The sequence below is a fragment of the Borostomias antarcticus genome, assembly GCF_949987555.1.
Source record: "Borostomias antarcticus genome assembly, chromosome: 15".
NCBI lineage: Eukaryota > Metazoa > Chordata > Actinopteri > Stomiiformes > Stomiidae > Borostomias > Borostomias antarcticus.
This window is the reverse complement of record NC_140248.1, coordinates 11,772,194-11,799,693: the sequence shown is the minus strand read 5'-3', so window position 1 is coordinate 11,799,693 and position 27,500 is coordinate 11,772,194. Positions and strand designations below refer to the sequence as shown.

Here is a 27,500-nt window from a genome sequence, read left to right as displayed (position 1 = left end):
GCGACACAGCGGCCCTCGTTTTGCGGTGCTGAGTGCTGAGTCCGCACGGCAGTTCCACGGTGTCGAAAAAGACAGGGGTCGGCCTGCCCTCTTGTAAATCTCACTAAGCACATTAGCGTCATAGCCAGGCGGTTGACAGTTACAACGTGCCGACGGTGAGTCGTAAAGTAACCACGGCATTTCCCCCGCACCGCCTACGGAATGCACTGTCGTTAAAACGCAGGCGACGCCTGGAGGGCAGACGGGGTCAGGGGTCGCTGGTTCCACGGGGCCCGTGACCCGGGTTGGCGTTGGCCCCCTCGCAGAAAAACAGCACATGTCAACCGGCACGTTAGCTCAGCCGCCTCACCCCAACTAGTCTGTCGTCACGCTCTCGAGGCTCGTATTCAAACTGGCTTCGGTTCGAGTGGGCTCGGCCCGTCGTCACCTCCACAGCCTGGCACTTGATTGAGTCCTCACGGTGCAATTATCTTCTCATCTCCTCGGAGACTGTCGTCACCCTTCAGACCGTTTTTCCCTGACACGTCACGGTTTATAAAAGAGGAACAGCTTCCCATAAACGTTTGCCTGGCAGCTCATGACACCTTTCTCCTGGTATCATAGCCTCGTCCGGGGACGCACTCATACATCACTCATACCGGCCTCACAAAACGACTTGGGCATTTATGAGTGTCATGTTCCCTACTCAGCCGGTCCATGTGGGCGCCTGTCCGCTTCTACACACATTATCGACTTGTGTGTGGAACGAGTGCAAATGCATTCGAGCGGTGATGGATTCGCTATTGGATTGATTATCATTCCCCAGTATTAGCCTGTCACCTGGAGCGGTCATGAGTCAGCTACCTAGACAAAGAAATCCAAGATGGCCGCCCGGTGCCTGTTTGTCTAATACGATATGCGAGTGTGGCTGGGAGGGAATAACTCGTCCGCGTGCGGAGAGGAATACAGCCGAGCCTGTCACGGCTGATCAGGATGAATGGATGCTGTCACAGACAGCAGGTCACGGCAGACAGACAACAACGCTCCCTTCCCAGCGCGCTGCCAAGGACACATACCTTATTACTCTGCAGACAAAGCCCTAAGCATCTGACGCCGTGCGGAGAGAGAGAGAGAGAGAGGTGGGGCGAGGGAGGCCGACGAATACAGAAAAGACCTTGGTTTGTCTTTATTAAAACTGGATTACCGCCCCCCCCCCGATGCGACGTGCGCTGGCCGACAGAGCGCTCGCGGGCCCTCTCAGGAGGAGGAGATACAGCCCCGCCCCCCCCCCCCCCCGTAAATCGTCCACGCCGAGAGGGACGTCTCTGCCCTGTCCATCAGAAGGATTGGAGTAGCTGGACAGGAGAGAGGGGAGGATGAGGGGAGCTTGAGGGGAGGAGACACTAGCGTGGCTCATCGCTGGGCGGGGCCGATGTGGTTTGGCCCCTGGCGGAGCAGCTGAGTTGCTCTGGGTTTGAGAGGCCGGCTAGGCTACGGTTTTTACGAGCCCGCGGCTCCAGAGTGTCCAGATTGAGCCCAGCCCTCCAATGGCATTAGTCCCTCCAGGCGACGTGCCCTTCGAGGACTGTGCCTGACTCATCCGCGGACCAATGGGAACTCATTTGGCCTGACCCCTGTTAAGGGGTTGTACAGTCGCAGTGTGGTGCTACCCTCTGTCTAGGTTGTCTTGGCTGGGTCTTCTATTTACAGTGCATTAAGGGCACACTAATGACTAAAGATTTATAACGAGACCAATTAACAGGGGTGCCAAGCGAACAATGCATTACGTGATTGTTGAGAGCATGGATTCTGTACAGGGAAATGAAAAGGACAGACGCCAGGAAGAAATGAAGTAGGGAGAGGGAGGAGAGAGTGAGCAAGAAAGAGAGAGGGAGAGAGGGGGGAAGGGAGAGCAAGAGAGAGAGAGAGAGAGAGAGAGAGGGGGGTAGGGAGAGAGAAAGAGGGAGAGAGAGAGAGAATTCACCACCTCAGTCTGTCTCCTTGGGCATCTGGACATTGAATCAGCTTTTGCTGATGTGAATTGATGGGGTTTTGCTCTCGTCTGATGGCTAAAGCAGACTAAGTCGATGCTGTATCACAGCATTTACAGTCGTCCTAGTATCGGACTCAACAGTCAACCATATTCTGCCTCAGATTGACCTCGGCTGAACATATGAGAAGCACTGAATTGCTGCAATCACCCTGAGAGCTTAACTAGCAGAACCAATGCAGGTTTTATTGACGTCTGACAGTGGTTGAACCATGACCAAATCAAAGCATTCATATGAAAGTGAGTGGCAGTGTTTTTTCTAAAGGGGACCTGAGTGATTGGTTACAGGGTTCAAATTGTGTATTTGCCGAGGCATATGCTCATAGTTACATAGGTGGAAATATTGAAGATGAGGTTTCTAGGTCATGAGTTTTCCCAAGTTCTTTCAATCCAAACAATCCTGTTTGACTCAATGGTAATTAAATTATGTTCTTCTCCATTTTACAGGGAACCTATTGGAAAGAAGAAGTCAGGTAAGGAAACTTTGATTTAATATATATATATATATATATATATATATATATATATATATATATAGGCAGAGCGTTTGGTGTGGCCATGTGGTTTTTTATCATATGGAGGAGTGTCATTGAGGTATACAGTTAAGTTGATCATAATTATGTTATTGTATTTATTTAATCCATCATCTTATCATTGGTCATGTGACTCTGTGTTGGAGTATTGCCGTCCACTGGTTTATATTTATCCACAGAGACGTGGGCGCCATCTAGCTGTGAGGACTGAGGGTGCATTCAAATGCCCATCCATAACTACTAACAGTACTTTCCCTGTCCATTCTTGAATGAATCCCTCTGTATAGACACGTCATCACATCCACAGTTTGAGCTCTTTTTCATTCATCTCCTCTAACCCAACAGAGTTCAAGTTCCACTTGATCAAAATGCTTCTTCGTTCCTTTTCCTCCATCAGGGCTTGTGGATCGAGCGACTACTTTCCTAAAGAGAGGTAGTAACAGACCCCGTGCTTGGCCCTGCTCTGTGTTTCACCTGGGGGGGGGGGGGATGTACCAGCCATGTGAGCCTCGACTGCCCTCCCTGGCCCGGCCCATAACCCCAGCCCCCCACCCCCCCAAGCCCCGAGCCCAGGCTATAGGTCCTTTAGGTGGCCGGTGTCTTTGAGGAGGGGCTGCATGGTGCCGGGGAGAGAGAGGAGAGGGGGCAGGTACAGCAGGGAGGTGCAGCGGGGAGGAAGGAGTACAAGGTATACTTTGGAAAGACAGGGTCAAAGGCCGGATGGGGGCCGGGGGGGCGTGGCAGCTCAGAGTAAAGAGGAGAAGTGGGTTGGTGCAGACTGGACTGCGATGGCAGCGGCGGGGGGTGGGGGGGGGGCAGGTAGTGTCTAGAAGCATGGTGGGGGGGTAAAAGGGTGTGTGTGTGGGGGGGGGGGGGGGGTCAGGTGAGGTGAGGGAGGCAGAAGGCTGGGGATAGTAGAGTACGAAGCTGGAGGGGAGGGGGTAGGTCGTGGGGGGGGGCAGAGGCGGGCCAGGTAGTGCAGCGCTGGCTTGAAGCTCACTGTGTGATGACTGCATGGCTCGAGCTCCAGAGAGGACCCTCCCAACCTGACACCTCCCTGACCCCTCACCACCCCCCTGCCCTGGTTGTGACGTCAGCCCCGTGTGGACGGCGTGACCGTGAACGGACGCCTCCAGAGATACTAGCTGCATGCTTTGGCCCAGCGGTAGCCGCCTCCCCCCCCAATCCCCACTCCCCACTGCATCCATGGGCTCTGTTTACCACGGTAGCAAGTAAGTTTGGCTGCAAACCTCCTCACAAATATGGAGACCTGCCATGTATAGGGCTGTAGGACCACATGAAACTGTAGGACCATGGCCAACATTGAACTGAATCAGGAGTGTGTTGTTATCTGGTCTATAACCTTCGGGTTATAATCTTGGAGGTTGTCTTGGTTGGGTGACTGTCTTGGTGAAGGCTAACCTGGTGGTGGTTTGTCCCTGTTCATGCTACATGTTGATGATTGGCATAACCCTCCTTCCTGTCTGGTCCTCTCCTCTAACTCTAACCCCCCCCCCCCCCCCCCTCCCCTCATACAATCCCAAATGGACCCCTCGCCCCTGCTTACCAGTCACTTGTGCACTGTAGATGATAAGATAGTGAGATAGGTCTAAACAAAATGGCAGAAAGCCACAACGGCACGATGGTAATGCCGTTACACCACGTGACCTAAACCGACCGTGTCATCTCGGGTCCGAACAAGTGTCCGGGTAAGAGTGAGGGCTCGCTGAGGGGTCCAGGGCCTGTCGCTCCAATCACGCCTCCGCCCCCGCCCCTCTCTGGGCTAATCTGTGAGGCAGCAAGGGGAGCGGAAATCGCCCACCACGTCTGCTGGGTCGGGGTCAAACTGGGGTCAGACCGCTCAATGCAAGAAGTGGACTGAAATCCAGCCAATCGACAAGCAGAACTGCATGTCCAGATTGTTCAGTGTCATTCGCTGAATTTCATTTCACTTCTTCAGACTGGGTGAACTACTGAGATTTAGCTAACCCCTGGTGTGTGTGTTCCTCCAGGAGACTCCACCTCCGCAGACCCCCTGCTGCTGGACCAGTACGTGGCCGTCACCGACTACGAGAAGCAGGAGAGCTCGGAGATCAGCCTGCACGTGGGCCAGACGGTGGAGGTCATCGAGAAGAACGAGTCAGGTAGCAGGACGCCCGATGGTCACCCGCATGCATGGTCAACTAGCAACCTGATGTTGGACCGAGAGTGCTTAATGTGTGCGTGTATGCGTGTGTGTGCGTGTGTGTGTGTGTGTGTGCGTGCGTGCGTGCGTGTCATTGCATGCATGCATGTGTGTGTGTGCGCTCCTTTGTGTGTATGTGTGCATGTTCGTGCGTGTGCGTGTACACACGCCCGCGTGTGTGTGTTTGTCTGCGCAGGATGGTGGTTTGTCAGTTCGGAGGACGCCCAGGGCTGGGTCCCCGCCACGTGCCTGGAGGCCCAGGACGACCCTGACGACTTCTCCCTGCCAGGAGAGGAAGGTAACTGGCCATCCCCCACCCCCCCCCCCCCCCACCCAGTAACAGCTCTCTGAGGACCAACACACTGGAAACAGCCCAGCTCAGAACAGCACAGGCCCTTAGATCTGCGTATCCAATACATAAATCTCTGTTTTATTCTCCCGTCCGACGTGATGGATTTGTTCGGAGCAAAGCCACGGAGCAGCACAGGCAAAGTTATTTAGGGAAACAGGGCGCCGTGATTTCCCGTCTCTTCACGCTGCTTCATGAACAGTCGAACCACTGAAGACAAACTAGAGCCGGAGTGTTCACTTCCTGTTTGCTTACTTCCTGCCCCCCACCCCCCGACCGCTGTGCTCTGCTGACAGTGTCGAGGAGATACTGGTCACTGCCCAGGCACGTGGGGAGAAGGAGAACTTTAGGGGATCTGTTCAGCACAGGCTTGGGGCAAGGTGGAGCGCACGCCTCTTTTTCTCCCCTCTACACTGTGTGTGTGCGTGTGTGTGTGTGTGTGTGTGTGTTTGGCATGCAGGGCCCGAGCATGGTAACCAGACCCCAGCATGTAGAACGGTGCATGTTGTGTGCACGCAATTCAACATTTGCACTTTCCAATTGCATATTTAGAAACGATTGGTTTTCATATCAGATAAATTGCGATGTAACCGCTCAGATTTTTGTTATGGATATACCATTCACATGACTCTAACTGAACATTGACCATACCTAACTTTGACGCAAAATAACCAAAAAAGTCCTTAAGAAGTGTATCCTTTAGTACACATAGTAGCATAGACCTAATGTCCTGTTTGTTTGTAGGTCTGCAGTAGATTTGTCTGCGTATGTGTGTGTTTTGTGTCGCATGTGTGTCTCACATCTTCTCCACCAAGCAAACTGCCCAACTTTATTTACATGAACACTGTCACAGAGAGTTAGACCAATAGAATCCTTTATTTAACCAGGGAAGTCCTGTTGAGATGACAATCTCTATTTTGAAGGAACCCTGGCCAAGACAGCCGCAATCCATTTCAAGCAATATACAGTAAACAGTATGTATATAATAACAACATTAAACAATAGTAGTAATACAATTCCAAACAACATATTAAGCAGCCTTAAAGGCTTAAAGACACATAACACACAACAGCAGCAGCAATAACAATTTCAACACAGCATAAAACAACATTAAAGCACATAATACACAGCATAGCAATTACACAGAGTTATACGCCTGAAAAGGAAAAAGGCAGATAGGAAGAGATGGAATCTAGCCAGGGACGCAACAGGCTCCAATTGAATTTGACTCCAAACCCTTCAAAGCCCTAATCGGGATCAACTCATTAAGCTGCAAATCTGTCAGTGGTTCCATTCTACAGGGCCAGTGAACATGACGGCCTGTTTGCCAAGTTCGGTGCGAAGTTAACCTCAGGGACTGACAGCAGGAGAGTGTAATTGGAGCGCAAACAATAATCACTGGTTCTGAGTCAAACACGCCCAAATATGGTAGGAGAGAAGCGAGGGCTGAAGGCCAGGGAACTCTGACCTATAGGGCGCAGCGGTGCGTGAGAGCTTCGCAGCCTGCGACAGACCTCAGGGCACCGCAGTACAACACAAGCATCGGGCAGAGGCACTGTAACATGGAAGGGTTCCAGACTAACCGTGATGGCCGTCAGGCAGTACCGCGCCACCACGCGCTCTCCCCGCATAGCTGCCCCCCCGTCCGTCCGCTTGTCCGCGTCATTGCTGCTTCCATTTTGGCATTTTGTGAATGTGCGGTCCTTGTATATATTCGAGACAGGCGTTTACATGTCGCTCGTCTCAAACGACTGTCTTCTTCCGTCCGTCACAGAGGAGAAGTACACGGTGATCTACCCGTACGCGGCGCGCGACCAGGACGAGATCGACCTGGAGAGGGGCATGACCGTGGAGGTCATCCAGAAGAACCTGGAGGGCTGGTGGAAGATCAGGTCAGAAGGCTTCCAGAACGTACCGCGTATGCAATGTGTTGTTCGGGTGAAAATAACTGAATTGATCTGGGACCGATTAAGAGATCTGGGACCGATTCAAAACTTGCATCGTACCACATCGTACACCGCATCGTACCACTTACAAACCCTTCACCGTTTCCTTAAACCCCAAAAAGCTTTGGTTTTGACGGTTATGCTTAACTACTTTGGAGCCTTCATCTGACCTCTGACCTCTTGTCTACACAGGTACCAGGGGCGTGAGGGCTGGGCCCCGGCCTCCTATCTGAAGAAGGCTGACATCCTGACCCAGAAATTGGCGGCGGGCGCAGCCGGCGCCAGCACCAATGACCTGGACGGGTTCTCCAAGCAGAACCAGAGCCAGCAGAACAACGCGGCGGCCAAGGAGAACCGGGACAACAACCAGAAGGAGCAGTGTTTCTCACCGTTCTCCGATAACAAGCGCAGTGAGTGCGAACCAAGGCTGGGGCCAATCAGACCAGCATTCCCCCCTCTCTCCTTCCCCCGCCCCCCCCCACCTCTCTCAGCCCTCTCTCTTCCCCCTCTTTCTCTGTCCCCCTCTCCTCTCTCTCTCTCTCTCGCTCTCTCTCTCTCTCCTCTCCAGTCTTCCCCTCTCTTGGATGTAGCTCAGACAGCTCGGTAGAGTCTGCCTTTCTCAAACGTCTCCGCTTACTCCCACAGAAGGCGGAGCCAGATCGAGACCGCCCCCACGCAGAGACCTCACCATCGTAAGTGCTCGGCTCAAGCAACCACTTAACCGATTTAGATTCTGTTGGACAGAACGGCTTTCATATTGATTTGACATTCCGTATTTATCTTCCACAAGTCAATACTGATTCTAAGACTGGCGCTGTTTTCTTGTCTTCCTCCCTCCGTCTCCTCTCTCTCTCTCTCTCTCTCTCTCTCCCTCTCTCTCTTCCTCCACCCCCCCTCCCGTCTCGTCCTCCTGCAGCCGAGGGGGGTGAACCTCCCCAAGCCTCCCACCCCTCCCCAGGTGGAGGAGGAGTTTTACACCATCGCAGACTTCCAGACCACCATCCCCGACGGCATCAGCTTCCAGGCTGGCATCAAGGTGGAGGTGAGAGACCCACCTTATATCATACGGTCTCATAATCATAATCATAATCATCTCTCCTCCCTACTCAGTGTACTTGTATGGACTTAATGCTTACATTACAGAATGCTTTACATTACAATACATTACCGTCATTAATTTTTAATCCAACGTGATTTAAGATAATTGTATTTAACGTAGGTAGTCAGTGTACTACTACTCGCCAGAACTCACAAGTGCATCTCCCCTCTATGCAAGTGACTAAGAGCATACAGTAATCTAGTGCTAAAGCCAAAGTGCGAGAGTAGCAAAATATAAATGACAACAGCTTCTTTACCAGCTGTCCCCCCGTTTGTGTGTGTGTGTGTGTGTGTGTGTGTGTGTATCAGGTGATAGAGAAGAACTCCAGCGGCTGGTGGTACATCCAGATCGAGGACAAGGAAGGCTGGGCCCCCGTCACATTCATCGACAAGTACAAGAAGACCAGCAGCGCCCTGCGCCCCAACTTCCTGGCGCCGCTGCCCAACGAGATGGAGAAGCTGAGGCTGGAGGACGGCCCCGCTGCCAGCGGGGGGGCGGCGCCGGAGGACAGCTGGTCCAAGCCCCTCCCTGACGAGCCCCCAACGGCCCCCGAGTCCGTGGCCCGGCCCAAGCTGAGAGACTGGAAGGCGGGCGCCGTCAAGGGGGCGTCGGCCTTCTCCAGCCCCCTGCCCCCGGCGCCGTCCGCCCCCCCGGCCGAGGAGAAGCCGGCCCTGCCCCCCCGCCGGGAGTCCATCAACAAGAGCCTGGAGGCGGAGGTGGCGGAGAAGCCCCGGTCGGACCTCGCCAAGCCGCTGCCCCCCAAGCCGCCCGCCCCCGCCGTCATCATGCCTCTGCTCGGCCCCAAGGCGCCGCCCTTCAAGCCCGAGAAGCCCCCCGAGCCCAAAAAAGAGGACAAGAACAAGGCTTTGCACCTGAAGAACGAGATGGGCCTGGAGTGCGGCCACAAGGTATCCGCCAAGGAGGTGAAGAAGTTCAACCTGAAGCCCGTGGCGAAGCAGCCGGCCAAGCCCAAGCCCGACCCGCCTGAGGAGAAGCCCGAGGCCGCCGCCGCCCCGCCCCTTTTCGTGAAGCCCAAACCTGTGATCCGGCCCAAACCCGTCCCGGCCGCCAAGCCGGAGCCCCCGGCTGAGAACAAGCTGGACATCAGCAATCTGCGGAGCAAACTCAAGCCGGCCAAACCGGCAGAGCCGGGCTCCGGATCAGCGGAAGCGGGTCAGCAGAACGGCACCCCGGCGCCCGGCAGTTCGCCTACCAGTGCCCTTCCGCACCCGCCCCTCAACAACGGCAAGACCGGCAAGGAGCCGCGGTTCCCGCCCAAGCAGCAGAACGGTCACAGGCCGGAGAGCCCCGACCCGCCCAAGCCTGCCATACCCCCCCACAAACACCCCCCCCAGAGGCCCGCCGCCGGCCCGCGGAGACCGCCTCCTCCCAAAAAGACCCCGGAGCCCGTCAGCCCGGGCGCCGAGTCCAAACCCCCTCCTCCGACCCCGAAGGACGGCGCCGACGCCCCCAGGCCCGCGCCCCCTCCGCTGAACAGACCCCCTCCCCCGAAGCCCAAGGCCTTCGTCCTGCCGCCGCCCAAGGATAAGGAGCGGGAGACGGAGGACGGCGCCCCCAGGCCCCGGCTGCCCGTGGCCCCCAAGCCCCAGCCGAAGAGCGCCAAGCCGGGGCCCCCCAGGGACAAGCTGCCCCCGCTGTGCCTGCCCCCGACGCTCAAGGAGCCCGGCAAGGAGGAGCTGTACCAGGCCGTGGCGGACTTTGAGGGCGACGAGCAGACGGCCGGCTTCAAGGAGGGCACCGTGTTCGAGGTGGTGGAGAGGAACAGCAGCGGCTGGTGGTTCTGTAAAAACACAGGAGAGGGGCAGATGACCGAGGGCTGGATCCCCTCCAATTACCTGAGCAAGAAACCATGAGCTGAGGGGTTCCGAGACCCCCACCCCACACCCTTTTTTATTTTGTATTTTTTAAGAAATATCACTATTTGTATTTAATTAGCTTTTTTTATTTATAGGTACCTTTTACATTCCATTTTGTTTTATATTTGAGTGAAAATGAGCCAGCAGAGTCAGACTGGAGTTTTGCTGGTCCTTGTTTACTTTTGTCTCTTATGATATCCAAACATCAAATCGGGGACAAAAAACAACTTATGCCATTATTGACCTTTTGTGCCATATGTTACTCAAAGCCTGTAGTGTAATTTTATATCACGAGCCTTGTTAGAACCACAGCTCATGTTTATGTATCTCCCTGTCTTCCATGATGCCGTGCCTCAGCTGTTCCGTATGCAAAGTGCTTCCAGCAAGTACAATATGCAGTTTAGTGGGATAGTGTGTCTGTTAGGAAATGCTTGACACTAATTAGTGGAGTTGTAACCGACAATGGATATGGAAGAAATTACCATATTTCAGGAATGAGACAAACACTCAGATCCGGCCTAAGTCAATGAAGCCCATAATACTCAAAGGACATCGGCCTTCCACAGAGACTGCACCATCTGCACATTTTCAATTTTAGATGCGACAGAAGTCGCAGGTGGAGATCAAGAGGACGTTTGCGGCTTCAAGTGCTAATACTAACCCCTCAGTAGGAGTTCTTGCCAAGTAAATTGCTAAAAGTTTATACCGGCGTTTTCATGCGTTTGTGAACATTTTTTCTTTTCTTCTTCTGAACTGCATTATGATGTTGCAGTGATTTTGAACAGATGTGCACTTTTCATGTCGGACTGCGCTTCAGGTTTGCACACTGTGGCTTCAGTAGATAAAAGAGGAGAGCATACATACATGTATACAGTAGCATAGTGTTTCATTAAAGCCATAGCCATGTTTGATGCAGTGCCCTGAGGTCAGACTATGGCTGTGTACAACAGTATGTGAGAAACACCTAGAACGGGTACACAATGCTTTAGTCTTCACCAGGGACAGTGACCATTTACCATGTTTCACAGCTACAGCCCCAAATAAATGGGAAATCAGCGATTATTTGTGCAATGAAACATTACATTGTGAATCTACAAGATGGTGCTCATAGACTAATATACGTTGTGATCATAGATACGTTTTACATCAGTGCTTGACTGGTTTCAAGCACAGGCAATGTAGCAAAGTAGTTTTTATTGTACTTCCAGAATGAACTGTATGTATCAGCGGTTGTCACTTTTCTGTAACTTCTCACCTCTTGTCATGTCTGAGGAATGCTGTTGGGAACGAGAGTTGTCATGGACAGAAGTAGGCTGTTCTTGGGCGTATAGTTTTGGATGGAAATGTCGATTGGAGAAAAAACAGGTCTCCAGGGAGATGCATGGTACTTCTCCAGTAATCACACCCTAGCCTTTTTGCCTCTAGACACTTTTTTGGATGTAGAAAGACTGGGAATATATAACCCATTTGGTTGTTGCTTGCGTTTCATCCTGACAGGCTGGTGTAATTGTTTCCATCTTGCTTATTCAACTCCAGTCCTTAGATGACTTGTCTAGGCGAGCTCAGAAACTGGTGGTTGTTGATTGACAAAATGGTTGACAAAGCTGGGAGTTCCTGTAACTCACAGGTTTATTGGAAAATCTCTGAAAGTGGTCAATCTGCTCCTAGCTGCTAGTATACTTAATACTTTCCCTTCCAAAACTCCTTGTCATGTTCTAGAGTCTTTGGTCACACAGACCAGTGCATCAGGTCAGCTGACCGAGGTGGGGGGCTCAAGAGTCATTAGTACATAAAGTAATATCTGAAACACAAACCACGGGTGACCTGGGATGTATGTTATGCTGTTTGAAATGGCTTCTTTACACAACCAGTCCAGTAAGTGTTGTGAGAGGGGAGAGTATTTTACTGTAGTGAGACTTACAGAAATGTTTGAGTTGTCTGGGTGAGGCTGCAGGTATGTGAATACTACAATGCAAGAGAACAGGAGTATGGGATATACGTTTGTGTCTTATTAATCATTCCCTCCCTGTCCCAGTTCTGTCAACTATCCTTTACTTATTCTTGTGTATTTCCCTTCATTGACTCTTTTGCTTCATATAAATCAATAAATATTTCACATTTTTCAAAGGTTTCGTGTATTCCTTCATTGGAAATTTTAACTTATATTGCTGATGAGACAAGGCCGGGGGTAGATATTAGAAAATCTGCATTTATTTATTAGCATTTTATATACAACAGTGGCTCCATCTGCTGGACAGTCACATTCACTGCACCCCCATACAAATAAAGATTCATCAACAGAAACAAGAATCTAGTTGCAGATTACAACATTAAAGGAAGACATTAAAAAATTAAAACATCTTGTGAGCAAGGGAGTGGGTGTCAGTAAGATAGGAAGTAGAAACAGCTGTACCTGATAACTGGCCTGACAACATACATACACCTACAGGCCAAACTGGTCAAGAAACCACGTCCCCATTTTCAAAAGCAGCAGGATATATTTCTGCAGGAGTTTCAGTTCAAATTTATTTTACATAATCTTGAACAAAATGCTGCACTCCATCAAAGAACATTGCATTCACCCATCAGTGCAAGGAAAGGCACATTGGTGGTGAAAAACAAACATCTTGAAGTTGGAAAATATTGCACTTTGGTTAGCTGACAGTGCATTTGATATCAACATATACACTATTTATTAACTATTTAATCATATCGAAACTAAATGTGTTAAGATCCTTCAAAGAAGACTATTCTGCTTTGGCTTGGTCACTTCCCATCCAGTGTGCTAGTTTTAGCCGTTACAGTAAAAATGCAGCGCAGACAAAGACGTCATTGACAAGTCCAACATAACTCCCTATAATTAAAAAACAACATACCGCCCCAAAATATATTTTCAAATGTAGAACTTGTGACTTAATGTCAATGTATTCCTTCATATCTGAAAGTAAAAATACAAAATGGGGGTAGTCAACTCCATTTAAATTCCTCCTTTCCTGCAGAGCAATTTCAAATAAATGCTAAAACTATATACAGTATCTAAGCAGATAATTAGATCTAAAATGAACACATTTCATTTTCAGTATTTTAAGTTCATATCTACAGTGCTGAAAGCGTTTTACCTTTTTTTGTCTTCCAACAGTCCTGAAAGTGAATCCTGAAACAAAAGCTCTGTATTCTGCATAAACCTTTGTAACCCAAAAAAAAGAAAAAGAAAGAAGAAATATGATTTGGCAACTATGTAGATCTCCTCTGAGCACATGGACGCATGCACTCTAAAGGAAACAGGCACTCGAGCCAAGGCACATACAGAAGAGAGACTGATGGATTAATGTACATCCGCGCGTGTGTAGAAGTCAGGGAATATTTGGAGGAAGCCTGGGATACTGTAGAGAAAGTGCTTATGGGGTGGCTCCAGCTAAAGAGCTTTCTACTGTACGAGGCTTCATTTTTTATTCAACACTACTCATATCAACTGTCTCTTTGGGCTGAGAGAGGCCAAGCATCCTATCAACTGTCTCTTTGGGCTGAGAGAGGCCAAGCATCCTATCAACTGTCTCTTTGGGCTGAGAGAGGCCAAGCATCATATCAACTGTCTCTTTGGGCTGAGAGAAGCCAAGCTTCACATCTTAATGGCTACTGGTCAGCCTCTTGATCAGCGGTCCCAATGTAAACCACAGACGATGACAAAGGAAATATGAAACACTGCATGGACAAAGATAGTCTGATACTGTACACGTGTGATAATTGTATCTTAGCCTCTGCTTATCAAATAAAATCTTTAAACATGACGTAAAACATAAATATTCACTTAAAAAAGAAGAAAAATAATAGTTGAGGAGGACTATCTGAGCCAAGGACCAGTTTATGTGTTGGAGGAGTCGGAGTAAGGCAGGAACTTGGTGAGTTTGTTGGGGGAGCTGGGGTTTAAGCACTCAGAGTCCTCGCTCATCTGGAAGAAAATCTCCTGGTCTCTCTTCTTCTGGTTCAACTCCTCCTCCAGAGCCTGGGAGAGAAGGAAGGAAGAAAGAGAGAGAGAGAGAGAGAGAGAGAGAGAGAGAGAGAGAGAGAGGGAGAGAAATAAAATGTAACATGATCTAGCCTGCATAAATTGTGATCTATTATCATGACTCTTCAAAGTAATATTACAAGTGACCGTTTGGAAACGGACTAAATCAGTGAAGTGGTCCGGCAGGTGTACCTGTATATACATGTAGTGGACTGTTCAACTGGATTCTAATACTGCTCTGTACTCAAGTTTAGTGCAGTGCACTGCTGCGTAGTGTTGTGCTGTGTAGTAGCCTGTTGTGTAGTGTTGTGTATTATGTAGTGTAGTGTTGTGTAGAGTTGTTTACTGCTGTGTAGAGTTTTGTAGAGCCTTGTAGAGTCGTGTAGTGTGTGTGTGTGTGTAAGTAATCGTGTATAGAGTTGTGTTGTATAGAGTTGTGTAGCACTGTGTAGAGTTGTGTAATGTGTGTAGTGTTGTGTAGCGTTGTATAGTGTCATGTAGAGTTGTGTAGTGTTTTGTAGTGTTGTATAGTGTTGTATAGTGTTGTATAGTGTTGTATAGTGTTGTATAGTGTTGTGTTGTGTAGTGTAGTGTAGTGTAGTGTTGTGTAGTGTAGTGTAGTGTAGTGTAGTGTAGTGTAGTGTAGTGTAGTGTAGTGTAGTGTAGTGTCGTGCCGAGTTGTGTAGAGTTGTGTTGTGTAGAGTTGTGTTGTGTAGAGTTGTGCAGAGTTGTGCATTACTCGGTACCTTCTTCCTGGGTTTGAGCTGCTCCTTCCACTCTCTGAGCTGCTGGTTGTGTTTATCATCCAGAGACTTAAGACGCTGGGTCTCGTTCTCAATCAACAGATGACACTTCTCATTCTGCAACAAACAAACACACACACACGTGCGTAGACATGCACACACACACATAGTCAGTGACCACGCAATGATTGCATGTAGATATATTACACAGGCATTTATATACAGCGGCAAGATACACTGCTGTTACACACAACCAATGAGATTGTGTGGTGAAAACATCTTATTGTATAGTATACTGTCCATGTAACACAATTACAGAATACCATATTAACAGCAGACAGAGACAAACAGACAGACAGGCAGACAGGCAGACAGACAGAGACAGAGACAGACAGAAATACAGACAGAAATACAGGCAGAAATACAGCCAAACAGACAGACAGACAGACAGACGTCGCTCACCTGCAGCTGCTGCAGCTCTCTGACGTTGCCCTCGCACTGGCCAATCATCTCCTTCATCTGGTTCTCGTGTTTCTGCTGCTGGTGCAGCCGCTCTGCCTTCTGACGCTTCTCCTCCTGCTGGCCAAACTGGGGCGGTGCATAGAGAGAGAGAGATCAGAGAAAGAGAGATCAGAGAGTGATGGAGAGAGAGAGAGATCAGAGTGAGAGAGAGAGATCAGAGAGAGAGAGAGATCAGAGAGAGAGAGATGAGAGTGAGAGAGATCAGAGAGAGAGAGAGAGATCAGAGAGAGAGATCAGAGAGAGAACGATCAGAAAGAGAGAGAGATCAGAGAGTGAGAGAGAGAGAGAGAGAGAGAGAGAGAGAGAGAGAGAGAGAGAGAGAGAGAGATCAGAGAGGGAGGAGGAGGGCACGGCTGTGCTTACAAACTGCCACTGTGGCCCACCGGTAGCGCTCGCTGAATCTAGCCTACCCCTAGTCTGTCTCCAGACTCAAATATTATGTTGAATGGCTGCGCTCCCCATACTTCATGATAAGAGTCTGTGCCACTTTGCAGCCCAAGCTGGTGTTCTGGGGTCGTATCGACGGGTCAAAAGTGAAAGAGTGACAGGTCGTAGCAGCAAATGAGAGACGCTAGCCCAGGTTTGATGGGCGGGGAATATCTATGGGTGGGAACACCTGATCGCGCTAGTCGTTACCGATTGGTGTCGCAGGGATTCCGGCACTACTGACGAATCGCCGGGATCTGAACACCGGATTTTTGCATGAAGTGTCCCAGACCTATAGAGAGATCTACAGCGCGCAGTAAAGTAGTTAGCGTAGCTTACGTAGTGCATCACCCAAGAACTCTCATGGGCCTGGAGCTGAGACTAGTCTACCCCTGCGAGCGCCAACGTGCACGCACGCACGAGCGCGCACGGCTACCTGCTTGATCTTCTCGCGGTCCTCCGAGGCGCTGCCCGTGGAGTTGATGCGGAGGCTCTTCTTGAACATGACCATGCGCGTCTTGCCCTCGCTGCGCTGGATCTTGGGCAGGCGGCCCTTCTCCTGCTGCTGCCGCACCCTCAGCTGCTCGATCATCCGCTGGTTGTAGCACTGCATCTGCTCCTGCTCCTGGAGGCGCGCACACACACACACACACGTAAGGGTGGATCCACACAGTCTCAAATAAATCCCAACACTCGCGGGAAAAAACAAACAAACAGTGGACAGGTGACGCCGAATTCTAACTGAGCTATGATGGGATGTTAAGAGCTTTCATGGCCTGGTAGGTCTCTCCAGAGATGGCGGAGGGGGGTGAGAGAGAGGAGCAGGCGGCAGAGATACCCTCTTACCCAGGAGAGAAGGTTAAGAGAGAGAGAGAGAGAGAGAGAGAGAGCAGAGGTTACCTTCTCATGCTTCTTCAGCAGCTGGTGGCGCTGGAGGAAGTACTGGTCTTTGAGCTGCTGCTTCATCAGCTGGTGTTTCTCATGGAGGTTCTTCTCCTCCAGGTCCCAGATGGTGGCTTCTTTTTCTGGGGGGCAGAGAGAGAGAGGGGGTGGGGGGGTGGTGGTGGTGGTGGAGATAGAGAGAGGGAGAGAGAGAGGGGGGGTGGGGGTGGTGGAGATAGAGAGAGGGAGAGAGGTAGACAGGGAGACCGCGAGAGGGAGAGATAAGATAAATCATAGTAATAATTTCATTTACAAAACACTTTTCATTGTGAAAACAAAACACAAAGTAATCGTAGGATATTGTGAAGATGTGACGCGATAGGCTTTCGTTTCACTCCGGTGGGAAAACTGAGCCATTTTAAGAAGAGAGGTTTTCTATGCAGTAGAAACGCCTCTAGCTGGAGGCGCCCAAGCTGGTGTTCTGGGTTGTGTTGTGCATGATCATGGTGCATGGCGTGAGTGGGTTGTGTACCTCTGATCAGGTGCTGTTTCTTGTTGAGACACTGCCTCTCCGTCTCCGAGATCTCCCTCTTGTTCTCCGTGATGATCCTGGTCAGCGTGGTGTCCAGGTGGGTCTTCTGGGCCGCTGCAAAGTTCTCCTCCTGGGGGAGGGGCGGGTGTTAGGATAGATGAATGATGACAGAGGGAAGGAGAGTTTACGAGTAGATTGTTCCTGACTCGTTGTGTAGCGAGAGACACTACAGAGAAAGAGATATGGGAGAGAGGGAGAAGATAGATACGGGAGAGAGAGAGAGAGAGAGAGAGAGAGAGAGAGATACGGGAGAGACAGAGAGATACTGGAGAGACAGAGAGAGAGAGAGAGGGTCGTACCTCGGTTTGCTTCCTCTGTTGAAAGGCGGCCATCCTCTGCTTCATGGCGTCTTTTCTTTGTTTTCTGGGGAGCTTGTCAACCTCCTGTTTCACCTACAGACACATATGCCGGAAGTCACACACTGTTTAAGTTAACGCAATACACAAATGCACACACACACGGACACAGGCACACACAAACACACACACACACGCACAAACGCACCTCCTTCTTCCTCTGCTTCATCTGCTCCTGGAAGCGGTGGCTGTCGCGGTCCTGCTCGGCGCGGATGCGCTTGGACTCCTCGCGGAGGCGCAGGCCGTGGTCCGTCTCCATCTTCTCGATGGTCTGCTTCTGCTGCTTCTCCAGGTTCTCCAGCTCCGTGTCGTAGTACTTCTTCTTGGCCTGAGAGCAAGGAGAAGGGCCGTCAGAACTGCGGACGCTGCAGCCCAACTGTGCAGAACCTGACCGGGGCCACGGCGAGTTGGTTCCAGCTAGTGGAGGCGCAGCAGAGATACATCCCTGTGTACGTAGGGTCACCGACTCGCTTAGAAAGGAGATGCACCTGTGCGTTCTGGCGAGTAGTAGCACACCGACTACCTACGATAAATGCAATTATTGTAAGTCGCTTTGGATAAAAACGTCTGCTAAATGACTAATGTAAATATGGAGACTACTGTAGTAAAACATCCCCATCACACGGCCTCGGAGGGGTCGCGGGTTCTTTGTGGAACAGTGTGTGGGCCGTATGTGGGCCGTATGTGGGCCGTGTGTGGGCTGTGTGTGGGCCGTATGTGGGCCATGTGTGGGCTGTATGTGGGCCGTGTGTGGGCCGTACGTGGGCCGTATGTGGGCTGTACATGTATGTGTCCAGGGACAAGACGGGACATGGCGTCTTCTCTAGCGTGGGCAGAGCTGTGGACGGGGTTTCCGTTTTCATCCGCTGTGTTTCCAGCGGGGGGTGGATTCGCCGGGCGTGTGAGGGCGCTAGGGTCGACCGAGGGGGGTTCCCCCTTTGTGATACGGTAACACAGGAGGACAGACATGCTGCCGTGACCTTCTCTGTGGGCGGGTGGATGTGTGTCTCGCCTCTTCAAGAAGTACGACCAGGATCCTCTCTCTTAAGAGCCTGATGAAAATGATGACACATGATGTGTAGCCTTTAACATTCCCTTCCCTGGTTCCATCCACATGAAATAGGGTGGATGATGATGTGTAGCCTTTAAGGAACATTTCCTTAAAGAAGACCCGTGGGGTTTCCATCCTGGGGTTCCGTCCACATGAAACAGGGTGGATGATGTGTTAGTTTGACGGGGACAGGGGACCGAATTGCCTTTTAGAAAAGACCCGTGGGGTCAGGATGATTTTGTGATTTATGTTTAGTGTTGCATATGGAAGCTAGATGTGTATGTATGTATGTATAGGCCTATGTACATGTATATATATATATATACACATTCTAGGGAAGCGTTGGTGGTTAGGTCACTCTGATAAAACCATACTGTACTGTGTGTGACCCAAAACCTTATCTGCTTCAGCAGAGTGCTGGAGCTCCCGACTCAGCCCCTCCCCCACAGCCGCACCAGAGACAAACTACAGTAAGCCAGTCGCTTGACTACCAGCGAGAGAGCAGGCTAGGGAGGAGGAGTCGGAGGAGGAGATAGAACATCCGTCAATCAGTAGATGCCACTGCTCCGCATCCTAGGTCGCCCTGTTACAAAAGCCAGAGGGCCTGTATGTAGCAACCACCTTGAACGGACGCCGAAAAACATAGAGTTCCTCCTTGATACGAGGGGGGGGGGGTGGCAACAGTCACTCCTCATCGCTGTCTAGAGGAAACTGACATCAAAATGAGAGTGAAAGCAAGGCATGCATGGTGCGGGGGGGAGGGACCTATTTGGGTGAGAAAAACAAGGCCATTCCTGCTGGAATTGGGACCTGTGTCTCTCACAACCTCTGTGTGGCTGGGACCGGTAGGAAAACCCCTACTGGGTCTTGAAGTGTTGACAAAAAATCAATTCATCCCTTCATTTCCACCAAGGGAAAATCTAATGGAATTTGAGTCGGGTAAACAAACCTGACCTTTCAGAGTTGCCAATCTGGGCAAAAGACAAAAATGATTGTGGGTTTCTGAAAATGGAACCGGTCACCTTCACAGGCAGGCCTCCTCCATGTACTCGTCATTATCCACTCTCCTCATGGGCGGTCGAGGGGATCAAGCCCCTCCTTAAAATCTTTGAGGAGAGAGGTTTTCTGAAGAAAACTCACAGGGCCTCCAACAGCCCAGCGTGGCCTGTGTTGAAACCTTCAGGTGAATGGCGCCTCTGTGTGAACTACAGAGTGGCCAATGAGTATGTGGATAAGATAGCGCCCCTAGTGGCAGACCCGTCCACCATTTTCAGTGCCCTGAAACCTGAACACCAGCGGTTTTCAGTCATCGACATAATGCAAGGCGGTCATGCTACCTGACAGATTAAGATGAGTACGTCTCAAAGTAAACGTACACCAATAGATTGGATAGCTTGTAGAGCCAAACACTCCAGACAACAACATTGTGGTAGGATAGCGTCAGTCTTAGCACCCCAAAACTAGGGACAGACGTAGCAGCTGTTGTTCGAGCAGGGCCCTTGAGCTAAAGATCCATACGGTTTAGGTATGGGGGCCTACTCGAGGGTGAAGAAAGCAAACTGGGCGAATTACACGGTAATGCTCCAATTTGCTCCCACTGTTCGGATGACTGTAGCACCGCTAAAGGGCTTGAGAGAATGGGTGCTAGGACCGTAGGCAGTTTAGAACGAACCTTCAAGTCAAGTCTGGAGTCGAGAGTGGCTCTTCTATAAAAAGATAATAATATATGATCTGAGAGAGAGAGAGAGAGAGAGAGAGAGAGAGAGAGAGAAAGAGAGAGAGAGAGAGAGAAAGAGAGAGAGAAAGAGAGAGAGAGAGGAGACAAGCTCTCACAATCAGAGAGTGGAATGCATAATGCTGTCGCAGTTTTCTAGTGTTTTTCTGTGCTAACAGGTGGAGTTGGAGAGAAGGACTTCCGGATTGACTTGGGACACAATGGCCACGTGTGCTGGGGTTCGGCAATGAAGACTACACTACCTCGGGTGGAGATGTCGATAACCAAGACGGGACACTTAAACTTTTTACCCCACATACACTAACTTTTTCATCCTCCATTCACAGCTTGCTGGTTAGGGAGAAGGAAGCTGATGTAGTTGTGAAGTGTTTGGGTCATTGTTACACTGTGAATAAAACTCCAGGTTGCACTTGAGATATACTCATTAAAACGGAGACAGGGGTATTGTGAAGTGTACAGTAGTTTGTTAAAAAGTTTTTTTATCTCTGGGTCGAGGACGCTCGAATTTGGAGGAATTTTCCTTTCACAGCAGAAATTCACACAGCAATACATGAAGGGATCTGATAAGATACAGATTTTTGCTTTGCTTTAGAATTGTAATCATGCTAGAGGAAGGTATGATTATGTTATGGTTTAGACAGTAACCTGTTTCAGCTTAGGCATGTTTCCTTCTTTTTATTTCTGCATAATGGCTGTTCAGGTTTAGGTTGTTGGAAGTCAACATTTCTCTTGATCATTATGATTTTGCGTGTTCACGTATAATCTAGGGGGGATTGAGGAAAATAGCTGCATTTTCAGAGAAATTTTAACCTGATCCTGTTAGCTGTTTCTAATTAAGATTTTGACCCCTGAGTGTGTCTGTCTGCTCGAGTTTTCTGTAAGAAACTGTGTCTCCCTTCCATAGACTTATGAGATAAGGGTGACATTCCATGGTTGGTACATTCTGTGGACAACAGCAATTGTTGTGGTTAGAGATAGAGACCTGGGCGCCAAACCATCGGCCAGTTATCTCGCTATCAGTCCAGACCAGTCTGATCGGGGGGGGGGGGGGGGGGGGGGGTGGAACCCGAACCATAAGAACCGTGCTTGAGCTCAGATGCTTTGATTTGCGTTAGACAGCCATACAGACAGGCCAGCTGAACACTAGGCTGTATGCCAACGTCTTTTGTATGCTAAACCTTCTGTAATTAAACAGCTTTTGATTGTCGCTCAAATCCCGTGTTGGAGAGATGTATTTGGGATACATCAAAACAAAGGGACACTGGACTGTGTGGTATTGTGTGAGATTGGGGGCCGTCTTTTATTGAAATCAAAAAACAACGCAGAGCTGAATAAGGACAATAATAAAAGACAACGAAAGTCAACAAGCCTGTTGTGTTTGTATTTTGCAGCTCTCGCACTTTGGCTTTAAGTTGCTCTTAGTCACTTGTTTAGAGGGGAGATGTGCTTGTGAGTAGTAGTGCACTGACTTCCTACGTTAAATGCGATTATTGTAAGCGTTGGATAAAAGTGTGTGTGTGTGTGTGATTGTGTGTGTGTGTGTGTCTCACGTTCATCTCCTGGTCAAAGCGTCGCAGCATCTGGTCTTTCTGGACGTCCAGCTTGGTGTTGAGCAGGGCCAGGGCGCGGTGCTCCTCTTTCTGCAGCAGACGCAGCTCACGCAACTCCTGACGCCTGCACACACACACACACACACACACACACACACACACACACACACACACACACACACACACACACACACACACGCACACACACACACACGCATGCATGCACACACACACACGCACACAATAAATAACCATTTCGAGTCATGGACTTGACCTTGCCCACACATACAGCTGGACCTCTGGGAAACAGGGCAGAGACAGGGGTTCTCGTCCTCTGGTGAAATGTCAGCTAGCGCTTTCCCTGTCCTCACTTCCTTCACATAAGTCTCCCTTTCATGTCAGCAGACATGCAGCAACACAGTGAGAGATATTCTCTCTGTTCACATCAAAGGAGCGGAGGGTTTTGGAGAGGGAGAGATACTGGAGAGAGAGAGAGAGAGAGAGAGAGAGAGAGCAAGAGAGAGAGAGAGAGCGAGAGCGAGAGAGCGAGAGATACTGGAGAGAGAGAGAGAGAGAGCGAGAGAGCGAGAGAGGAATCCATAGTGCGTGAGTCATGGCCCGCTGAACATGGCCGAGCTGAAGAATGTAGTTTCAGATCTCCACCACTAGATGGCAGTATGTGTGTACGCTACTGAAAGCTGTGCTGGTCCTGAGAAACAGAGCAACTCCACTGACTTCCAAAGTCAGTCCCTCAGTTAAAAGAAGCCAACCACGTTACTGTGAGTGTGGAGTTTACAAAGAGGGAGACGCAAATCCTGATTCCTTTTTTTAAATCAGTAATGGATGTCAACTGTCATGTTGAAATAAAGAGGTGATAATTGCATCCCTCGTCATCATCACATCTTGTCAATCACGAGAGTATTTACTCTTTGATATCATGCTTACGTTTCTCACTGACCGACATGAACTCTCTCGCTCTCTGATTCATGAACATTTCCCCGGTTTCGCCGCGTGACCTCAGAGGTCCTCCTGTGTGTATTGTGTGCCCTTTCATAACGAGCACCGTTGCGTCACGAGGACAAAAATAGTCGGTTTATTTTCAGACGTTCGAATATGGTCTGGTTTCACCAGGACCCAGTCACAAAAGATCCTGCTCAGTCCCGACCCCCTTCCTGACCCCTGCTCAGTCCAGACCCCCTCCCTGACCCCTGCTCAGTCCAGACCACCTCCCTGACCCCTGCTCAGTCCAGTCCCCCTCCCTGACCCCTGCTCAGTCCTGACCCCCTCCCTGACCCCTGCTCAGTCCAGACCCCCTCCCTGACCCCTGCTCAGTCCAGACCCCCTCCCTGACCCCTGCTCAGTCCCGACCCCCTCCCTGACCCCTGCTCAGTCCAGACCCCCTCCCTGACCCCTGCTCGGAGGAGGAGGGACAGACGTCCGGGAAGGAGGGGGCCTTGCCTGAGGAAGCGCATCTCCTCGTCCTTCTTCTCGTCATCGCTGATGATCTTGGACGTGGTCACGCTGACCTCCACTCCGTCGATGACAAACTTCCTGGTCCGCTTCAGGGTCTTACTGGAGAAACGCGAGTCCTGGACGAGAGAGGGGGAGAGAGAGAGAGGTTAGGGCAATAGAAAGGGCCTCCATGTCTGCCTGCCTGTCTGTCTGTCTGTGTCTGCCTGCCTGCCTGTCTGTCTGCCTGCTTATCTGGAGATATCATTGAGGAGACGTGTTGAGGAGACGTAGTGAGGAGACGTGTTGAGGAGACGTAGTGAGGAGACGCGTTGAGGAGACGCGTTGAGGAGACGCGTTGAGGAGACGCGTTGAGGAGACGCGTTGAGGAGACGCGTTGAGGAGACGCGTTGAGGAGACGCGTTGAGGAGACAGTCATACAGGACAGAGCAGTGGTGAGGCGTGATCCTGCCTGGCCGGTTCTACTGTTACAGCCCTGCTGCTCTACAGGGAGTGGCGTGCATGCAGTTAGTTCTCCGTCCGACAATCACGCACGCGCACACGCACACGCACACACGCACACGCACACGCACACGCACACACGCACACGCACACGCACACACCCCCCCATCCATGCTGAACGGAGACAGGCTTCCGGCCCTCCCCTGGGTCACTGGGCGGATGGACCTACTGTGGGCTCCGTTCGATCTCAAATTAAATGCGTTCTTCCTTCCGTCTATGGAATAATGGCTGATCTTTATCAGGCGCGATCGCTCAAAGCTATCTGTAGTCAAGCCTCGATTTCACCAGTCCGGCGGTTCTGTCTCTGCTCAGGAAGCAGGGCGGCCCTCTGGGGGACAGCGCTGTGTTCAGAGGGCCCTTGGTGGAAGTGCTGTAGCTATGGTGGTGGTGGTGACAGGACAGAGCGTCGGGGCCAGCTGAACAAACAGCGCCGTTTCACGGCTCTCTCACCAGAGAAGGTGGCTACTGGAAGTCAACATGAGTCCGTGTATGCCTGTCCTGACTGGCCTTCTCCAACACTCTGACTGCTACAGTGTGTGTGTGTGTGTGTGTGTGTGTGGTGTGTCCACATTGACAGTGTACTCAGAGGGCCCAGGGGGTCTGGGAGCTCAGCTGGTGTGTTTGGCTTAAGCCTCCGTGTGATTCAGGGTGTTCCAGTAAATCCCCGGCTCACAAAATCACACACACTTCTGACCATCTGTCCTGCGCACACACGCGCGCACAAGCACAAACGCAAGCACACATGTGTGCGCACACACACACAGACTCTCACACACACACACACACACACACACACATTTTGCAGACGCACATTTTCAACACAGCCGACCACTGTTCCTGTCCCGAACACAGATCCTCCATTCACTCAAATGAACTGCTGAATAATATGTTCTGGAAAAAATACATATCCCAAACAGACCCAAGTCCACACACACAGTCAATAGGATTCCAGTGATGGAGCCACCAGAAGCTCCGCGCCGACAATGGCCGCATAGAAACGGGCGTCAACAACGCTGAATACTGAACAGGGCCGAAGACAAAGAGCCTTTGGGCATAATGAACGGAAAATGTTGCAGTACTGGTTCAAAAGGACTTGGTATGAAACGATATAGATTCTCCCCATCCCTCTGCCTCCCCCCCTCCTCCTCCCCTCTCTCTCTCTCCATCCACCTCTCCGTCTCCCTCCTCCTTTCTCTCCTCCTCCTCCTCTCTCTCTCCTTCTCTCTCTCTCTCCCTCCTCCTCTCCCTCCTCTCTCTCTCCTCCTCTCCCTCCTCCTCCTCTCCCTCTCTCTCTTCCTCCTCCTCTCCCTCCCTCTTCCTCCTCCTCTCCCTCTCTCTTCCTCCTCCTCTCCCTCTCTTCCACCTCCTCTCCCTCTCTTCCTCCTCCTCTTCATCTCTCTCCCTCCCTCTCTTCCTCCTCCTCTCCCTCTCTTCCTCCTCCTCTCCCTCTCTCTCTTCCTCCTCTCCCTCTCTCTTCCTCCTCTCCCTTCCTCCTCCTCTCCCTCTCTCTCTTCCTCCTCCTCTCCCTCTCTCTCTCTTCCCCCTCCTCTCCCTCTCCCTCTCTCTCTCTCTCTCTCTCTCTCTCCGGGAACCAGACCTTGACTGGCTTGTCTCTCTCAGTCCAGTATGTGTGAGAACATCAGGATGAATGACTAGGGATCCTGCCCCGTCAGAGCCAGGGTGGGTGAATGACTAGGGATCCTGCCCCGTCAGAGCCAGGGTGGATGTGTGACTAGGGATCCTGCCCCGTCAGAGCCAGGGTGGATGAATGCAGGATTTAAAGGGCACAGCTCTGGTAGCCCAAAACAGGCGAGCCTCTGTTCCAAAGCACACAGCCACACCCAGAACGCAACAGTCCCACACCGCGCCACTAACTCCCCTGAAGGCGGGCGCCCAGGCGTGTTTCCAAGGAGGGGTCCTTCTAGGAGTTTCCGGTTATGCCGCCGTACTCCACCTGCCGCCCTGGGCCCCTCTGGGTGTAGTGGTGGATAAAGAAGTGGGTATACTCTATGGCTATATTGCAGATATGTTACAGTTTTTACATTAGTGCTGGTTGAAGAAGTGGGTGTACTGTGGGTCCATGGGTATTGGCAAGCACCTCCCGATACGATAGCATCAGGATACATGGGTATACGAGACGTATCACGTTACAATGCGATGCGATACAATACTGTACAGTACATATTGCGATACATTGCAATACTCTACATACAGTAATTTACTGAAAATGTTAAAATACAGCTGAAAATACAACTCCATCCCTCGCTGGAGGTGATCCTGAGGGCGGAGGGAATATAAGGACATTTTAAATCCATTTAAAACATGAATATTGTATATATGACTGAATTCTATCCTTAATTTTTTGTCTTCATTTTTTAATTTCTGTGTTGTTCTGTATATTTTCCTGGTGCGATTTTTTTTTTTTTTTTTTTTTTTACTGTATCCATACTGTACCACAGAATATCGATACAGTATCGCACGACAAATATTGCAATGTATTTGCTGTATCGATTTTATTGCACAGCCCTACCATGGATAAAGAAGTGGGTTTACTCCATACACCTCCGTATACCGTCCACTACACCACTGAACTACAGTCGCCTACATGTTGCTGGTGTTGGAGACTGTTGAACAGCCGATCTGACTCAACACTGGAGAATGATTTCATTCTTGAACCCGTTCAGTCTCAAGTGACTCACTTCAGTTCAAAAAACAAATACACCTGTGTGACAGGAGCTCTTCAACGTCTATCCTATGGACTCCCAAGTGCCATCAGTCATCTGTCTCATACTGATAGAGAAACTAGGGTTCGGGTCCGAGACCAGCCTGGCTAGTGAGTGACTCACCCCGACAGAGATGGATCCGTTCTCCTTGCCGCCCGACGTGTCACCGGACAGGTTGAGACAGATGTCCATGCTCTCTGACGTCACGCTGCCGACGTCGGAGTACCGATTGGCTGCCCTGCCGTTGGCGTGCGGCGCCGGGCTGCCCATGTTGGCGCCCACGGACGCCCGGTCGGAGGGCGTCCTCCTCACGTGGCCGTTCAGCCCGATGAGGGGCACGGGGTTTGGGGTCGGTGTGGGGGCGGGGCTGGGGGCGGGGCTGGGGTCCGCTGCGCCAGTTGCCACGGGCAGCTCCCCGCTGGCGATGCTGGCGCTCTCCTCCTCCTCTTCCTCCGCCGCCGCCTTGGTCTGGGGCACCTCAGGCTCGGCGGCGGGGGCCGCGGGCGCCCCGGGGGGCGGGTCCTCCGTCTCGGGGGTGTCTATGGCCTTGCCCTCGTCCGAGGTGGGCGTGCTCTTGCCGTCCTCGATGCCCGAGTCGGAGCTGGAGGTCTTGGCCGAGGCCTCGCTCTCGGGCTTGTCGGTGTCCGGGAGGCCGATGCCCTCGTCGGGCGGTCGGCCGTCGCTCGGCTCCTCCTCCTCCGGGACCGGGGCCGGCTCCTTCTCCTCCGGGAGCTCCTGGGGGGCGACCGGGGCCGGGGCCGGCTTCTCCTCGTCCGGGGGGGAGGCGGCCACTGCGTACTCTGGGGTAGGGGTGGTGGGCGTGGCCGGATTGTCCACCTCCAGACTGGTCTGGCTGGTCTGACAGGGCTCCTTACCTGCAGGCTGGGGGGGAGGGAGAAGGAGGGCGGGGGTTATATTTTTAAGC

The 27,500-nt window shown here is 51.2% G+C and overlaps 2 protein-coding genes across 5 annotated transcripts in view; one reads left to right on the top strand and one right to left on the bottom strand.

Annotated features, from left to right (window-relative positions):
- sh3pxd2b (SH3 and PX domains 2B) overlaps nt 1–12,114 on the top strand; it is a 31,191-nt gene extending 19,077 nt beyond the window's left edge. The window contains exons 6-14 of one of the 2 annotated variants that reach the window (XM_084449780.1): nt 2,477–2,502; nt 2,960–2,995; nt 4,575–4,706; nt 4,944–5,045; nt 6,871–6,988; nt 7,235–7,452; nt 7,688–7,734; nt 7,959–8,084; nt 8,450–12,114. In XM_084449780.1, the coding sequence (XP_084305906.1) occupies nt 2,477–2,502; nt 2,960–2,995; nt 4,575–4,706; nt 4,944–5,045; nt 6,871–6,988; nt 7,235–7,452; nt 7,688–7,734; nt 7,959–8,084; nt 8,450–10,015 (2,371 nt within the window). In that variant the 3' untranslated portion in view covers nt 10,016–12,114. Of the gene's footprint in view, nt 1–2,476; nt 2,503–2,959; nt 2,996–3,521; nt 3,795–4,574; nt 4,707–4,943; nt 5,046–6,870; nt 6,989–7,234; nt 7,453–7,687; nt 7,735–7,958; nt 8,085–8,449 lie in introns of those variants that run through there. The other variant, XM_084449779.1, reaches the window with a different exon arrangement.
- Nucleotides 12,115–12,221: 107 nt separating this feature from the next.
- Nucleotides 12,222–27,500, bottom strand: part of stk10 (serine/threonine kinase 10) — a 42,399-nt gene continuing 27,120 nt past the window's right edge. For all 3 annotated transcript variants that reach the window (XM_084449661.1, XM_084449662.1, XM_084449663.1), the window contains 11 exons: nt 26,699–27,457; nt 23,340–23,470; nt 21,882–22,005; nt 17,694–17,873; nt 17,489–17,581; nt 17,130–17,259; nt 16,616–16,740; nt 16,152–16,340; nt 15,230–15,355; nt 14,771–14,884; nt 12,222–14,021 (listed from right to left, as the gene is read on the bottom strand). In XM_084449661.1, coding sequence (XP_084305787.1) covers nt 13,881–14,021; nt 14,771–14,884; nt 15,230–15,355; nt 16,152–16,340; nt 16,616–16,740; nt 17,130–17,259; nt 17,489–17,581; nt 17,694–17,873; nt 21,882–22,005; nt 23,340–23,470; nt 26,699–27,457 — 2,112 coding nt within the window. In that variant the 3' untranslated portion in view covers nt 12,222–13,880. The remainder of the gene's footprint in view (nt 14,022–14,770; nt 14,885–15,229; nt 15,356–16,151; nt 16,341–16,615; nt 16,741–17,129; nt 17,260–17,488; nt 17,582–17,693; nt 17,874–21,881; nt 22,006–23,339; nt 23,471–26,698; nt 27,458–27,500) is intronic.